The sequence below is a fragment of the Terrapene carolina genome, unplaced genomic scaffold (assembly GCF_002925995.2).
Source record: "Terrapene carolina triunguis isolate 2854851 unplaced genomic scaffold, T_m_triunguis-2.0 Scaffold33891, whole genome shotgun sequence".
Classification (NCBI taxonomy): domain Eukaryota; kingdom Metazoa; phylum Chordata; order Testudines; family Emydidae; genus Terrapene; species Terrapene triunguis.
The window spans coordinates 969,376-985,954 of record NW_020698242.1 but is presented as its reverse complement, the minus strand read 5'-3'; the positions used below and the strand labels follow the sequence as shown (position 1 = coordinate 985,954).

The following is a 16,579-nucleotide window of genomic DNA, read 5'->3' as shown; positions in this document are numbered from 1 at the left end:
AGGGTGCTTACCCTGGTGAGCCGCGTGCCGAACGTTGCCGACCCCTGGGCTAGTCCATTATCTTTCTATGCACTATAGCCTCTGTTGATATACTGCCCCTAGAATATCTTTCAAGGTGAAACACAGCCTAGAAGGAAAAGAGCACATTTTCATTTTCTTTTTATTGATTTGCTTATTTTTCTTTAAAATATATGCTTCAAACTAATTTTACGTTCCTTTTTTTTCTTTCCTTTTTTAAATAAAGGAAAGTAAATACATACTTTCTATGGGGTCCTTTACTCACTTCGTTTGAGTGTACAATTGCTATGTTGAGGAACCTTGCTGTAGATATCCATATTACTTTTTTTTTAATGCATCAGAAATTTGGCCAGGGAGTTCTGATAGTTCTGATAATTTTCTTCAGTATTCAGAAAGGAGGAAATCATGCCAAAATAATACAGGAAGTTTTGTAAATGTTATAATGTTTGAGATAAAAAGTTCATGTTGGATGTAAGTAATCAGATCCTGTTCTCTTCTATCCTGATGTCAATCTGGAGTAATTCCACTGGCTTCATGATTTAAACCAGTGCAACTGAGATCAGAATTTGGGATACAAGCGAGTTTCTTCTCAAGTATTAAAGCTCATTTTTAATAAACAGTTTCCTATAAATTGGAACAATTTTGCTTTTACAGGGAAATTACCATGTTAAAATGAATTTGCTAAATACTTATTATTACAAATGTATTATGCTCTATGCACTATTGTAATTAAGGAATTAGCATAGAGATATTTATAAAGACTGGCTATGCCTTTGTTCTGTTTCTCTCCCCCCTCCATCCACAACCTTCCCATGGAGTTTTTGCTAGGGGTCACATTGCTAGTCCAGGATTGATGGTGTCACACTCGGAGATTAAGTGGGATTGTGGAAAGACTGGTCCTGAGGATTTCTCTCATCTTATTGTGGCTAATGTGGATACAAGAACATCCCACATTTTGTGCATTGGAGGTTGGAAGTAAAAGGTGGATTTTTGTGACTGGTCCTCATCTAGATAATGGATCAGACTGAAAATCTGGATCTGCACTCCCCTCCCCTCAGACAACCTTGCAGTGGCAGGCTTTTTACTCCAGATTTAAATCCCAGGAAATCCACAAATTGACAAACACAACTGAATCAAAAACATCATCCCATACCTTCCCCCACAACTGAGCCTAGGGTCCATGCCAAGCCCAGTATGGGTCATAGTGAACTCCTAAAGTTGTGGTCTACCTATTACCTTTAACTAAGTAGAATTGTGAATCTTCGGTTTATTGCCTGTTCTTGTGGCTGTAATGCCAATGCATTTATCATATAGAGTATCATGTAATTTACAAAATATATTTATGAATCTGAAGGCCAGTGAACATGCACTAAATTATTCCAAAGAATGTCTCCGACTGTCAGTTTTATTTTCTGCTTTTTTTGCAAAACTCAAAAGCAATCAATCAGTCAAGGTTAATGAAAATACTGTATGAAATTATAATACCCATATGTTTTCTACTTTCGCTGCTCTGAACATTAATATATGGTGAACCTTGATACAAACCTCTGTTGTCTATGAGCGTAAAATTTGGATTGTGGATAATTTCAGGTGGTAAACTGAAGATAAATCTCGGTCCATTGGCTGCATCATCCTTGTCATCAGCAGTAATTGTAATAAATGCCTGTAAAAAAAAAGGTAGCTTGTAAACAAATAGTGCCTTTGTTGGGCACATAATATTGCATTCAAATAGGGTTTCAATATTGTGAATTTTGAGAGCCAAAGGGAAAAGAAAGAAAAAACATCATTTACTCTTATAAATATACTATGGGTATAAAGCTCAAATAGACAACTATTTCTGTTACTATATTTAGTCAATACAAATGTTTTTATAATATTATATAATAATATAATATTGTATATAATATTGAACTTAAATGTGGGTAGGTCTGAGGAAATAGCATAACCTCGCCCCTCCCTTCCCCCCAAACTGGCAAACATATAGGCAACAAAAGTAGTGTTAATAAAATAATTTAAACTCCCAATTGGAAGTAATCCTTTGCTCCAGCTACTCCTAGCAGTAGGAATATCTGCACTAGGATAATACATACACAAGGTATGATTGGATACATTTGTGGGCTACACCCTGTAAGCCCCATTCTATGCTTCCTGTTATAGAAGGCAGAGTGTCTCTCCAATATTTGACGTGTGCCCATGATTGTGAAAACTAACTCCTACTCTTGCTTCTACTGTAAATTTGCTGGTATACACCTGTGGCCATGGCCAGCCAAAACTCAAACCTTGAAATGTTGTGTGTGCATGTGCATGCACCCACACATTAATTTAGTTCAATTTTGATGTCAAATTAAAAAAAAAGTGCCTCTCTATTTGCTCTAGACACCTTTGCCAAAACTTAAAAATAGCAACCCCGCTTCCAACTTCCAAACAAAACTGAACTCCAACCCAGGAATAAGGCACTTCCCCCATCAGGGGAATGTAACAGATAGAAGATACCTTGTTGCTCTGACCATTTTCACAAATAAATGCTTCATAGGTTGATGCAAATTTTGGAGCATTGTCATTGACATCAAGGACCTTAATTGCTACAGGAACTTTGGCTTCCTGATGTCGGTTGTCTATAAGAATAAATGAAAAACAAAACAAAAGGGAGACAAAACAAAGCTATAATACTTTTATTAAAGTTAAAAAAGAAACAACCAAAAACAAAGTATTCCTGCTATGTATTATTCCAGCTGTTATACTCCACATAAACAATGTGAGGAGTATAGTATTTATATCACTGAGTTGTAATCCTCTGTGGAATACTTACAGACTTCAGTTGCAAAGACAGAGATGTTATGCCAAGCAATTTCTTCCCTATCCAGAGTTTTTATGGTCTTAATGTAACCATCTTCTGGACTGATACTAAAATATCTTTCAAGGTCAGTGTGACGATCAATTGAATACCTTGAAGGAGATGAAAATTGAGTATTAGACAAAAGAATTACATTGCAGCCTGATGTTTCAGTGTTTGTTCAACAGTATATTTCATATTATTTTAATATAGTTTTTCAGTAGCATGCTTGCAAGATGGACATATTAATGGAATTTATCAAGCAACTTTTTAATGGAAATGTATTTCCATTATTTATTAATGTCTATGTATCAGAGGCATTTTGCACTGTCAAGTTCTTATATAGTATATATAATAAAAACATTTATTCTTTGAAGACCTTAAATGATAACCTTTGAAAAGTGTCTAAATTCCTTTAATTTGTATGGAATATTTTGAGATATTTATATTTTCCACCTGTTCCATATTTATTTCTTTTAATTTTCAGAACACTCATAACTTTATAAAATTTATCATTTCCTAGATTATTTAAAATTATTAATTGATTTACTAAACAGCTCTGTATTCTTATACAACAGTATGTTTTACTATGGCTTTCAGACATTCACTTTGCAACTCTTTGGAGCATATGTTATGACAACAAAGCATTTTAAATAGCTTCATATCTTAATCAATAGTAGCAAGATGACACCAGAAAACACACATAGCAAATGCTACTTTATACCTCTCTCACTGTATGTGTGTGTATGTTTGTGTGTGTATATGCAAAGACACATAGTGGTTGTCATAAAAAGTTAACAGTTGACAATAGTAACCACACAGTAGTATCTGAGCTATTGCAGTTATTTCTATTCTAACTTCATTGAAAAATTGATGTCTTTGATAATATTGTAGTAAATATACCTTGTAATAGTGACCAGTATGAGTTGCTATGCAGACATAGCTATAACAAATTGTACATGAAATATGTCCTAAATATGAGAAAATGTGCAAAACGAATAGCTACAAAAAGACACATGCAAATAAAAGAAGATAACTGACTAGGTACCATTACATCACATTAACTAAAAAGTTATCTTGTTTAGTTCTATATAAACAATAGGACTAGATTAATAAAGCGTACCTTATAGCACTATTTGCAGCATCGGGGTCTTTGGCATGTACTCTCCCAACAACAGCACCAGCTGCCGCGTTCTCTTGTACTTCAAGAATATAACTTGGTGCTAAAAATATGGGGGGCTCATCAGCATCCTCAACTGCTACCTTTACAGTTACAGTATCCTTGAATGGTCCATTGCTGATGAACTTAGGATCAATATGTACATTGGCTGCCTCTACCTTCAGACTGTAGGACTTTTTGGTTTCATAATCTAGGAGCTGTAAGAAATAAGAGGATGATGCATCAGTTGGACAGTGCCAACAACATTGAAATGTAAAAGCTAGTTCCTTAGAATATGATAGCAGAATCCCTATAAACCAGATGTTTGCATAGCACTTAATATGCAAAGACTCAAAAGTCCGAGACCTTTAAAACATGTGCTAAATAGTCAAAGTGAGGAGCTACCCACTCCAGCTACAGTAGAGAAAAAAACTCAACATACTGGGCCAGATTCCCTACCATGCCCTGTGCCTGTTGTACTGCTTAGGAAACCACCCACATCTCATCAGCTGGGGATTCCTCCAGCAGCAGGAGTCCCTGCTGCTACTCCAACTAGAGCCCCAACACAGAGAGCATGTTGGGGCAACGAGCAGTAAGGAACGGATGTGTCTGGAGCATGCTGCGCTCTGTCTATCCCCAGCTAGCAGACAGTCCCTTGGGAATAGTTGGAAGGGAGCCTACTTTAGGGCAAGGGTAATCAATTATTTTTTGTCAAGGTCCAAATTTCTCAGTCAAGGTATAGTCAAGGTCCAGACTCAAGAGAAAATAATATAGTAATAATAATGATGATGATTATAATAAGTAAATAAAAGGATTTTTGGTCCGTTCAAAATCCCGCTTTGGCCCGTGATCCACCTATTGACTATCCCTGCAGGAGGGGCTGAATCAAAGATACAGAAGTGACCCTTTTACTTGAGACATGCCTTCTATGGTCATACATTATGGGCAGATGGTAGCGTAGGAGGTGCTATAGTGGCCCTACACCAACTAGGAATTTCCCCACTGTGGAAGAATTCTCCAGAAGTTGGATCTGTCTGCTTTATGGACACGGTGTGGTGGTCAGCTGGCACCCAATGGCCATAGCAAGGGTCAAGATCTGGCCCATATGAAGGAAAGAGAGGTTGATGTGAGTCATATGACATAGTGAATAAATTATATGAGTTCAAGTTAATGATAAATATTGTACTAGAATTACACTTGTATTTGGCATACTGTCTTTCTAACTCATCTACTGAACAACCACTTTTCAAAAAGTAAATAGAAATAACAATTAATGAATAAATATCATAAACATAATGGTGGGGAAAGTGTGAAGATTATTCTTTGCACTTCTGTAGCTCTTCCATCCAAGGATCTCTGAGCACTTTAGAAATATGAAGGGAATAAGCCTCACCACAGCCTGTGAGGTAGGAATTCTCCTCCATGTTTCAGATGACTGATCCTAACTATGGTGTACCTGCAATGTCTCACTGACACAGAGAGATTGCAATGTTTCAGTACCGTAATCCACAATATGGTTATGTCCTTAAATGTCTGAGAGGCAGGTGCCTTGATAACTGTGATTATCAAACTATGCTAACAGCATAGAATGGACTGCAGGCCGTGATAACATACCAGCTACAGCTAAAAAAGCAGTGCAGACTCAGTAATCGAAGAGCTATTAAAACAATGAGCAATCAAAAAACATCACAGTAGTGAAATAACTATCAGTATTCCGAGCAGTGACTGCCTCACCATCTCAAAAGTAAAGCACCATCTCCAAGAAATATTTTTGTATTAGCTTGAGAGACAGGAAATTCTATGTTACATACATAAAACAGGGTGTTGATTTATTTGCATTTTGTGTGTGTGTGCTTGTTTGTTTGATTACAGGTATGCACTTTGTGATGCAGTATTATGACAGTTTTGCTGTACTAGAGGTTAACTGATTTTCTAACAATTGCATACTCTTTTTATAGTTGAGACTTTATTGTGCTGGCAGTTCTGTGTCATGGCAATATTTACAAGAGCCCCTTCTCCCTGATCAATGTACCCATTTTGGGAAAAGTTCTGGGGTGAACTAATGTTACTCAAGTCCCTTATGAAATTGACCTAGGATTGGGGCAGAGGTAAGAAATACTCTGAGGATAACTGCTCAATTCCTCCTACACAGAGCAGACATTTGGGGTTTGATCTAGCATAGCATAGGTGCATGGTAAAGAAAGCAAAAGGTGAAAAGCAAAACAGGGAGTTCATGGAATATGATCCCCCACTAATGAGATGCTGCTTCTTGCCTTCACCCCCCTCCCCCCACAAGTAAAGTAGCAAAGTGCCACATGAATGCAGAGTATCACACTTAAGCCCATATTGCCTCAAAGATGCCCACTGTCCACCCACACCACACCCCAATTTTACCCTTTGTTTTGAGAATAAAGGAGTGAGTACATAAGGGACTTCAAACTTCATACACTAGAGCGAAGAGGAATACCAGTATTGTTGAAGCCATGTAGGTCCCAGGATGTTAGAGAGACAAGGTGGGTGAGGGTAATATATTTTAGTGGACCAACTTCTGTTGGTGAGAGACAGAGGCTTTCGAGCTTACACAGACTCTGACCTGAAGAAGAGCTCTGCGTAAGCACGAAAGCCTCTCTCTCTCTCACCAACAGAAGTTGGTCCAATAAAAGATATTACCTCACCCACCTTTTGTCCCTAGTGTTTAACCTCACTTGTGCACATGCACAGCCTCCTCTTACCCATGTGTTGGAGGAGGGCAATGATGCCATGGTCCATATTTGAGACCTCACTCTTGTTGGTAATGTAGTGGGAACAGAAAATGACCTGGGGTCATCAAGGTATAAATTAAAACTACAGGGAGTGTTTGCTAGGTTTCAGTGTTGTGCAAGACTTTGTTACTAATGAAGTTGAGGCTGTTGCATTTCATCATGATTTGCTATCAGGTGTTCATTGTGCTATGTGCAGTGGCTTCAGCAATGTAATACAAGGAAACTGTTTTTGAATTGTGGACACAAACCATTTGAAATGATCTTAGCTAGTCAAATGGCAGAATCCTTTGATGGGACTATAACATTGTTCTACGTGACTTTCTATTCTTACTTGCACACTACTTCATCCTTTTCTTTCAATCTACGTAGAATGTGGGGGAAGCAATATTGATATTTAAAATGATTTCTTTTATCAGAAATGCAGACAAATCCTCGATACTTTGCACTTTATCTAAAAATTCTTATGACTCTGCCAACTTGAAAATGAATGCTTGGTTAAAACAACTAAAGCAAACCCATCATTTATTTCTGCGGTAATTCTCAGTATGCTTCGAAGAGTGAAAGGTGTTGATTTCTCTAGTGGTAGATCAGTACAGAACGCTGTTAAAGAATATATAATAGTTTCTTCACTTTATATTAATAAATCCACTATAGAGCTTTTTTGTAGTACTGCTTTCCATTCAGTTACTTCCTTCCATTTTGGCTCTAGGCATTATCAGAGAACAGTAAAATGGGAGCTCAGAGGTCATCACAGCTTCATAAACAAACGTATACACAAATTTTTCATAATTTTAACATGGACACTAATCTATTGCTATTGTATCGTCTGTGAGAAAGAAAATAAAGTATGTTGTGTATATTAATAGGCTTGAAACGAGAGGATTGCTCACCTTCTTAAGCTTTACAACACCTTCCTGAGTCTCATAATCTGTTGTAATTTCAAACATCTCCACACCATCTCCATCAATGATGCTGTAAGTCACTAAGCCATTTTCTCCAATATCTGGATCTTTGGCCTTCAGTCGTCCTACTTCTTCCCCTGGTATGGATGCTTCTGATATTGACATCTGGTACACACCTAGGCAAAAAGCATTCAGTTGTAATTGCACAGTTTGCTTCTTCAAGTATTTGTATTTTTACCTGTTTCATTCATACATACAAATATAGCACAGCAAATTTTAAAACTTTCAAATTATCCACATGCACTAATGGAGTTATTCACTGAAGGAATGGTTATATTATAAAGGTCTAGGTTACTTTGAGATTGAGGTCATTTGTGAAATCTGAGGTCATGTTGCTAATCTGTATAAAATTACCTTCCCAATTACTACCTTCACCTCTAGTGTTCTAGCAGGAGTTAAAAGGCCAACTGATCATACAATCAGAATGCAGAAATTATTGTGACATCAAGGTTATAATTCATATTGGAGATGTTATTACAAAAATCTAGAGAAAATTACATTTCAAATGATTCATGGTATGAACTTCAACAGCGAGAAGCCTAGGAGGGTAACTGACATTCATTCAAAAGCCACAAATTATATAACAGGAACTGGATAAAATCTTACTGCTGTGACACCTAAAAGAATAAATCTGCTGCTTTCCATGGTTCTCACCTGAAATGTCAAATTGCATTCACTGCAAAGTAGTGAAATTTAGCACCATTCAGTACATGTCGGATTATGTAGGGCCCCAGTACAGATCCATAGAGGGGAGAATAACAGGAAACTTTCCCACCCTACCTCAGGGACTATACCCTCTGTGGGGCCCAGTGGCACAAATCTCTGGAAAGGGCGAGGATGGTGCAGTGTAAGCAATGCTCCTGTGCACGAGAAGGCTCCAAGCAGTATACTGTGTCCTGAGGCACAATTCTCCTGCGACTCTTTCTACAGTGATGCAAATCTCTGGGGCCTTCCAACCCAAGCCAGAGTTTAAATAGCACCGCCTGCCCCTAAATACCGATTAACCAGTTTGGAATTCTTTACATTTCCCATAGCATCAACGTTGACCTGAACAAACCCAGGGAAGCATACAGCCAGCAAGATAAAATATAATGGGCTAAATCTAACCCCCGCCCTCAAGTATCATTTGAGGAACATCAGTGGAGATATACCAGGTGTGGACTTGCTTCATTCACTGTAAACACAATAGACATATATGATAGAAACAAAACACTAACTCCAGGTACAATCAAGCCTAAATTAAAGCAGGTTGCACAATAACAGTTTGATCTATTGAAAGAGCATAACTATGAGTTGTTAGCAGGATGTGCAAAGCTCTTTCATCTGTGGCCAAGGAAAGCACCTCTTGCCTGAGAAACACCTTAGACAGCGTAGGTGCAGTTGAGGTAAAAAGATCAAATAGATCATCTGCCATTCACTCAAATTTATCAATAGACAGAAGTGGATTTGCACAGTTAGAAATGACTATCATAAGCTACAACTTGGAAATAGCTATGAATAGAAAGAACTGTATAAGGGCTCTTCTTTAGAACCGTGTTAGTCTCACTGCAAGAGCCTACTGGTGTATGTAGACCAAGTTACTGTGGGAACCCCATATATATTGTACATCTCCAAAAATAGAATAAACTGCTGACACGCAGTGGAGGTGAGAATTAGAAGATCCATTCTTTTAACTCCTTCTGGTTCTCCATCAGATTTTTGACAGAATCTCAAAGATGTTTTTTCTGGTAATGTTATAGTCTGAACAGAATGCAAAACGGAGCCTGCTTTTTCTGAGCAGGCTTTTGTACATCTGCAGCGTTAAAAACTAGAGTTGGAAAACACTTATTAAGTAATTTTAATCCATTATTGCCGCAGTGCAAGTCTTTCCCCTAAAGTATATTTTCAAGGGCTTTCTCCAGCCTAGTTTTAACTGTCTCAATTACAGGGGCTTCACTTCCATAAAAGTCTAGACGACATCACATTGATCTCACCATAGGTACGTTTATAATACAACATGGTTCGATGGTTTTCAAAATGAAGCATGGAGCCAGGAATCCCCTGCTTTCTAATCCTGGCTCTGAAAATGACTCACTCTGTAGCACTACACAAATCATTTAAGGACTCTGCATAAAATAATACTTACCTATCTCACATTTCTGTTGTGGTACTCCATTCGTTACTATTAGTTACTATTTGTTTGAATATACAAGGCACTACACAAGTGTTAAGTATAATTAGTAGTAACCGTTATGTATTAAGGGACTTGTCACTTACTCTGTGGGAACTTTGGTGGGTTGTCATTGACATCAGTAAGTGTAATTGTCACTTTGGTTGTCCCTGAGAGTCCTCCCATGTGTCCTCCCATGTCTTTTGCCTGTATTACAACATGATATTCTTCCTTAGCTTCTCTGTCCATGTTGGGAAGAGCAGTTCTAATAATACCTGTACATTCAAAGGAAAAATGTTATATACATATTTGTAGTTATTCAAAACTGGTACCTGCAAATACAGTGTATTTAAGATGTATCATACATGGTGTGTAGAGCAACAATGGCCCAGAGTCTCCCCTGGGGTTCTAGCCACTATGCACCATACCATGAAGGGAAAGCGGCCCTAAAATCAACACAGCTGACCACAAAAGTATCACCAGGGTAATTCTTCAGCAGCACAGAGTCTGCATATCAGCTTCTACACCATTTCTCTGCGACTCATACCGGGGAATAGTCCTGTCTCAGGGATACCTCTCTTAAATGCCACAGGACCACCCTACTGAACAGCTTGGGTAGAAGAAGGAGAGAATGAATGTGGCTTAAAGCTATCTGTATGCACACCCCAAGATGAACTGCATTGCCCCTCAGCTGCTACTGAGGTTCTGGGCCAAAATATTTAGTTATTCATATTGATGTACTCGAAAAAGTGATGGTGTTCCAAACAAATAAGTCTGGCTCAGTCATACCTGTTTGTGCTTCCACGGAGAAGTAGGGCTGACCTTCAAGAATACTGTAAACCAGTTTAGCACTGTTCCCATAGGTAGGATCATCAGCATCCGAAGCGGTTACCTGAATAACTGATGTACCTAAAAAAGAAGAGGAAGGACATTTAAAAAGTAAATGTGTTTGCTAAAGCCACACAGAGCTGCTTTCAGTCAAACCATAGAGAAGCCTGTTCTATGTGACTATTTCCACTCCAAAAAAACAAAACAAACACATTTCAACAATTACTGAGATCTATTTAGCAATTTGTGCTTTAGAAAATACAAGCCCTAGGAAGTCACCAATAATGATAGGGATTATGGGTCATCTCCATCCAATAAATTATACAGCCTAATATACACTATTCCCACAGGTTTTATGTTTTCCTTGGCATTATACTACTTTGGCATTATATAGCCACCCAAGACTACCTCTGTCATATGGATAGCTAACTCTCCACAAGTAAACTCACAGAAATGCTGCTTGTAGTGATCCCCAAGGCAGGGGTGAGCTCTTCTCTGGCTGGCTGATTTCAACCCTGGAAAAATGTAAAGTGGCACCATGCCCTAGCTCACAGCTATATTACATAGCTCAGCCAAAATGAAGAGTACTATACACCCTGTAGATCATTGCACCTCTTGCACCACAGACCTTGGTTTGAGCCCTCTCAATTGGGGGAAGCCCCCCACTCCTCGACCCTCATAAAGGCTTGCAGAGACTCCACAACCATCAGTCTTGTAGCATTGCCAACTCTCATGATTTTATCTCAAGTGATTTCAGAGGGTTTTGGAGCTCGTCTTGTGATGCTCCAGCCCCCTCAAGAAGTTCACCCCTTCTGGAAGCCAGCAGAGTCTCTCATCTTGGTTCACCGTGCTCAGAGGAGGGGTGGGGGGCAGAGGGAGCAAAGAGCCCAGCAGCCCTGTGTGGCTCAACTCTCTTCTCCCTCTCCCCTCTGTGAGAAACACAGACAGGACGGTGCTTCTTCTCCTCCCCCCTGCAACATCCAGCCTAGGAATGGGCAGAGGGGTGTGAAGAGCCCCCTGGAGCTTCCCCTCCCCCCACCAGCCTGGGAAAGGGGAGATGAGAGGGGACGCTGCTGCTGCCCCCCAGGCCTGGGCATGAAGAACTGTAGGAGGAGCAGAGGTGAGACTGGGGGTGCTGAACTGGGCTGGGAGGCTAGAGGATGCTGCCATGTTCGGGGAAGGGGAGAAGCCCAGGGGCTGCGGGAAGGAAGAATAATTAAAATAAAATGAATTATTTTTAGCTCTTTGAACTATTAATTAGGAGGGTTTTTTTTTTTAAATAAATATATTGTGATTGTGGGATAGTGTAGATATTTACATGGTTATCAAATTATACAAAGAAAGAAGAATGACAAAGTTATTTTTGACATATTTTGAATATAACTGTATTGATTATTTAAAAAAAAATATTTAGGGCCTAAACGTAATTACTGCACTGAAAAACAGAAAGCTCTGAAAGGTGGTTGATGTTGTAAAGGTATTCTTGCATGTACACATTTGCAGCTCAAATAAATCTTTACTGAAAAATAACTGGAAAACTTGATAAATAGAGGGAGTGCTGTGTGTGATGAGGCTGTTCATTGTTCATTTCTCAGTTCCATTTTATAGGCCTTCTACAGTATTTTGCTAAATATGTGTGATTTAGGTTTTTCCATCATATTTTAATTTTATCACACCATGCTCTCCACTGAGCGTTATCTTGGGTATAACCACTTAATACAAGTGCTCCCGGTTTTTCCAACCTGCAGGGATGCCTTCTTTCTGTCCTAGCTCTCCATTTTTAAAGGGATACTTTTGAGATACCAATAACAGAAGCATCACAAAATTATATTGAAATGAGTCGTTGCTTAGCACTAGTCCCCACCCCCCCAAAAAACCACCAAAAACAACCATTCTGCATCTTCTCTATTCTAATTCTCCTTCAATATGCATACACTGAGTCTTCATTTGAGCTGCCATAGAAAGGTATGTATGCATTACAGGTTGACTTTTCAATCTGAAATTATCACACAAACATTTCCAAAAGAGTAGAGGCGGAGTTAAAGAATCAAAAGACAGATTAAAATACATGGTTTGATGGTGGTTTTTAAATCTCATGATTTCTGAGACCAGTCTCATGATTTTGATCTTGTGAGGGGTCTGACTCAAGATTTTTGATCTCATGTGGTTGGCAATACTGGATTTACTGTAGCAGAGTTTGAATCCTTCAGCTAATTAGAGCAAATGACAGAGAATGTTTAATTGATTAATAGAGGAACTGAATACATTTTACCTTCCAGACGTTGGAAAGATGTTAATTAGATTAGAGTAAGATTCACTGTCAATGTAATTTACTCCGAAAAATGTAAACTGGCATGCATTTATCTGTACCTACCCACGTTGGACCTCTCTGGCACATTCGCATGATAGTTTTCGTGTAGGAACTCAGGTGGGTTGTCATTTATATCTTGAACTTTCACAATGAATTCAGAGGGTGGTTCCAAAGGTCTGTTAGTGTTTCTGTCTACAGCTTGTGCCGTTAGAATATACTGAGCTCTCTCTTCTCGGTCCAGTGTCTTTGTTGCATGGATGTTCCCTGATTTGTCATCAATAACAAAAATGATTCCTGCGCCTTCACCTGAGAGAATGTATTTAATGTTTCCATCTCCAGAATCGATATCTGAATGAAGCTATAAAACGATAAACATACATATTGTAACAAACCAGTATACACTGTATTTCCAGCCATTAAAATGGTAATTGAATTACTGTACATTACTGTCTGACTCAACTGCCACTGCTGACTCAACTTTCTTAACTTTCATGACTAATGCAGACTTCAATTTCATGAGTCAGGTGCACAATGGACCAGATTTGTTTTTGCTTACACATGTCTAACTTACATTTAAATCAACAAACTGATAACAGAATTTGGCTCAGTGAGTCTGACTCTCCACTCTATTACACCGGTCTTAAACTAAAATAACCCAAATGACTTTGGAGGCGGTAAAATAAGTGTAACAGAGGGGAGAGTCAGGCCCAGAATATCTAATGCAGTCTAACATATTTAATCTTACTGAGTAATGTCTTAAAAACTAGATATACAATTAGAGTATGTGTTCACTGCAGCTAGGAGCTGTAATACTCAGAGCAGGTAGACAGACTTGCATTAGCTCTCCTCTAAAGATAGCACCATGGCAACGTGGCACAAGTGGTGGTTCAGGCTAGCCACCCAAGTCCAAGCCAGTTGTCCCTAGCTGCTGCTTGTGCCACATAGCTATTTTTAGTGAGCTCACTATTTTTAGTGAGCTAGTCAGTCTAAATGCCCTGGGATTCACATCTCCCAGCTGCTTTGTAGACATACACTTACATTTTTCTTTTACTTTAGCGTGTCAGGTCAAATCTATTTTTAACCACTATTTTAGAACTTTTACACAAATTGGTATTTTCTAGGCTAGTCTTACAACAGTGAGATATGCTCTACTGATTGGACACCAAAATTAAGAATGGTATGATGATTTACTGGGACACAGTGGCCAGTTTGGGGATCAGGCTTGTTGTGCAAATGATCCTTTTGGTCCTAGCAGTGAAGGTTTCGACCTACTACTCTCAGGCCTCAAGTCAAAGTGTACTGAAGTCAATGGAAAGACTCCCCGTGATTTCAATACACTTTGGATCAGATTCTTATTGAGCAACAGATGAAATGATTAATACCAGAAGTTTCAGAGGGTGCTGATTAGGCAGCTGGTATGAAAAAAGTACTGGAGGAAAAAAGCAGCTCACACCGCAATGAGGCAGGAAATAGTACCTATTAAAATACAAATGAAAACGTAGAATACATTTCTTACCTTGCCAACTAGTACAGGATCTGGTCCTGTGTACTCTTCTATTACAAAGAACTGATTCCACACCCAGCCTCTTTTTGAACGATGTAGAACTTGCCCTTCTTTTCCTTTTTCATGGTGACCATGGAGTGACGGCCTTAAATGGTTAAGTTTTTCTGTAGACATGGCATGGCTGTAATATAGCATGCCCAGGCAGATAAGAGCAGCATGTAAACAACTGTCCTCCTTCATTTTTGGTTAATTTATAGGCACAGGAGTATTCGAGAATCTACTCCTTCCACCCAGAGCCACCTCTGAAGTAAGAACCTTGGAGCTACTGGAAAATTTCAGATGTAATGTTCTGCATATAGAATGCCACCTCTCATTAAGTGCATCACTTTAATGCTCTGCACGTTCCCAGCTTAATTGCTGAAAGAAAGAAGAGTGCAGAAAAGTGTCAGTCTTTCCCCTATCTTTGAGAAGTGACAATTATAAGCCAACTGCAATTTCTAAAATGAAACTATTACCAACATAGCACAGGTGTAATAGCCATTGTCCACTTAAAGAAAATAACAGCATTCAAAAACTAATGATTTAGTAGGAAAATAATACTCTGATATAATTACTACCAACTATGAATATTCTAGATAAGGGTTTTTTTCTGATGCTTTTCCAGTAAAACTCCTTGCTTTTTTACTGAAGAGTCTGTCAGTTATAATTTCCCCCTTCTCCTAATTCAGTAGAAAATGATGCACATGATCGCAGCTTGCATTCAGTACTCTAATAAAATATTGTCAGTGAGTGCTTAGAAGCATTCCCAAACCTCAGTGCTTCCCTTGTCACTCCTGTCTCTACCAACCTTCACCATCATGAATGAGTAAAAACACCTAAAGACTCTTTGATAATGTGACCTTTGGCAGTAGCACCCATTCCAGGTGTCTCTAAGGGTATGTCTACAATGTAATAAAAGACCCATGGCTGCAAATGGCCTGCGTCAGCTGACTCAGGCTTAGGCTGCTGGCTAAAAATTGCAATGTAGACATTTGGGTTCAGGCTGGAACCCAGGCTCTGAAACCCCATGAGAGGGGTGAGTTTCAGAGCCCAGTCTCGAGTCTAGCCCAATCCTGAATCGCTAGACTGCAACGTTTAGCCCCACAAGCCAAAGTCAATTGACCCGGGCTCTGAGACTCAGAGCCACGGGGTTTTTGTATTGCAGTATATACAAACCCCTAAGATTTTAGTTGCTCAAATGACATTGCCTCTTTCTTTATATCTGATCACGTCTATGTACAATAGGTCAGGGTCAAAGTTTGACCATGAGATTGTCCAATACAGTGAAACTTGCACTAAGGACTACATTTCCAGTACTAACAACCCATCTTAAAGAACCACTTGGATATATATACCTCTTGGGCTTCCCATACCAAGTTTTTCAGCCTTTATTTAAAGAACACCTGTACTCTGTGGTGCTGGAACAATTTGTACAGTCGGGGTGCTGAGAGCCATTGAACCAAACTGTAAACCCTGTATGTGATAGAAACCAGCACCCCTAGTTCCAGCACCTATACCTGTACTGAGCAACCAACTTTTACTGTTCCTGGAAGGTTTATTTTAGGTTTCTCAGTAATTCACTTTGTATCTGCTACAGAATACTAACAAAATAATTCTATTCTCAGAGGTATATATATACACACACATACAACATTTGCCAATTCTCTCTCTCTCACACACACACAAACACACTGTTCTGTGTTAGTTAAGGATGCTCTATAATAATATATGTAACACAGAAAGACAAGGAAGTGAAAAGTTAATGCTGCCCACACTCTACTCCTTCACCCAAAGACACACAGCTCACTATTAACAAAGCCATATCACAGAGAATGCACCCCACTCTTAACTCTCTCCCACTAGAAATGCCACACATTCAGCATCCCCTTCCCCAAACCCTATTTATACCCTCCCCTCACCGTACTCTTTGCACAGTTCTGTTCAAACACATACATTCAGGTTTGAGGAACAGGGTGTGCTAAACATTTGGGGCAGACACACTGTGTTTTTCATA

At 39.0% G+C, this 16,579-nt stretch overlaps 1 protein-coding gene across 1 annotated transcript; it reads right to left on the bottom strand.

Annotated features, from left to right (window-relative positions):
- Positions 1–1,462: 1,462 nt before the first annotated feature.
- Positions 1,463–14,877, bottom strand: LOC112122191 (cadherin-11-like). The gene is made up of 9 exons (XM_029914234.1): positions 14,539–14,877; positions 13,086–13,380; positions 10,673–10,792; positions 9,991–10,158; positions 7,663–7,850; positions 3,975–4,228; positions 2,828–2,964; positions 2,512–2,633; positions 1,463–1,681 (listed from the first exon to the last, which is right to left on the bottom strand). The coding sequence occupies exons 1-9, from the start codon at positions 14,764–14,766 to the stop codon at positions 1,463–1,465; spliced, it is 1,731 nt and encodes a 576-aa protein (XP_029770094.1). The 5' UTR covers positions 14,767–14,877.
- Positions 14,878–16,579: the final 1,702 nt, after the last annotated feature.

Coding starts and splice junctions, on each gene's coding strand:
- LOC112122191 (XM_029914234.1), bottom strand. CDS start 14,766: ATGAAGGAGGACAGTTGTTTACATGCTGCTCTTATCTGCCTGGGCATG. Junction 7,851..9,990: donor CCCACCAAAGTTCCCACAGA/GTAAGTGACAAG, acceptor CTTTTTGCCTAG/GTGTGTACCAGATGTCAATA. Junction 2,634..2,827: donor TGTCTTTGCAACTGAAGTCT/GTAAGTATTCCA, acceptor TTATTCTTATAG/ACAACCGACATCAGGAAGCC.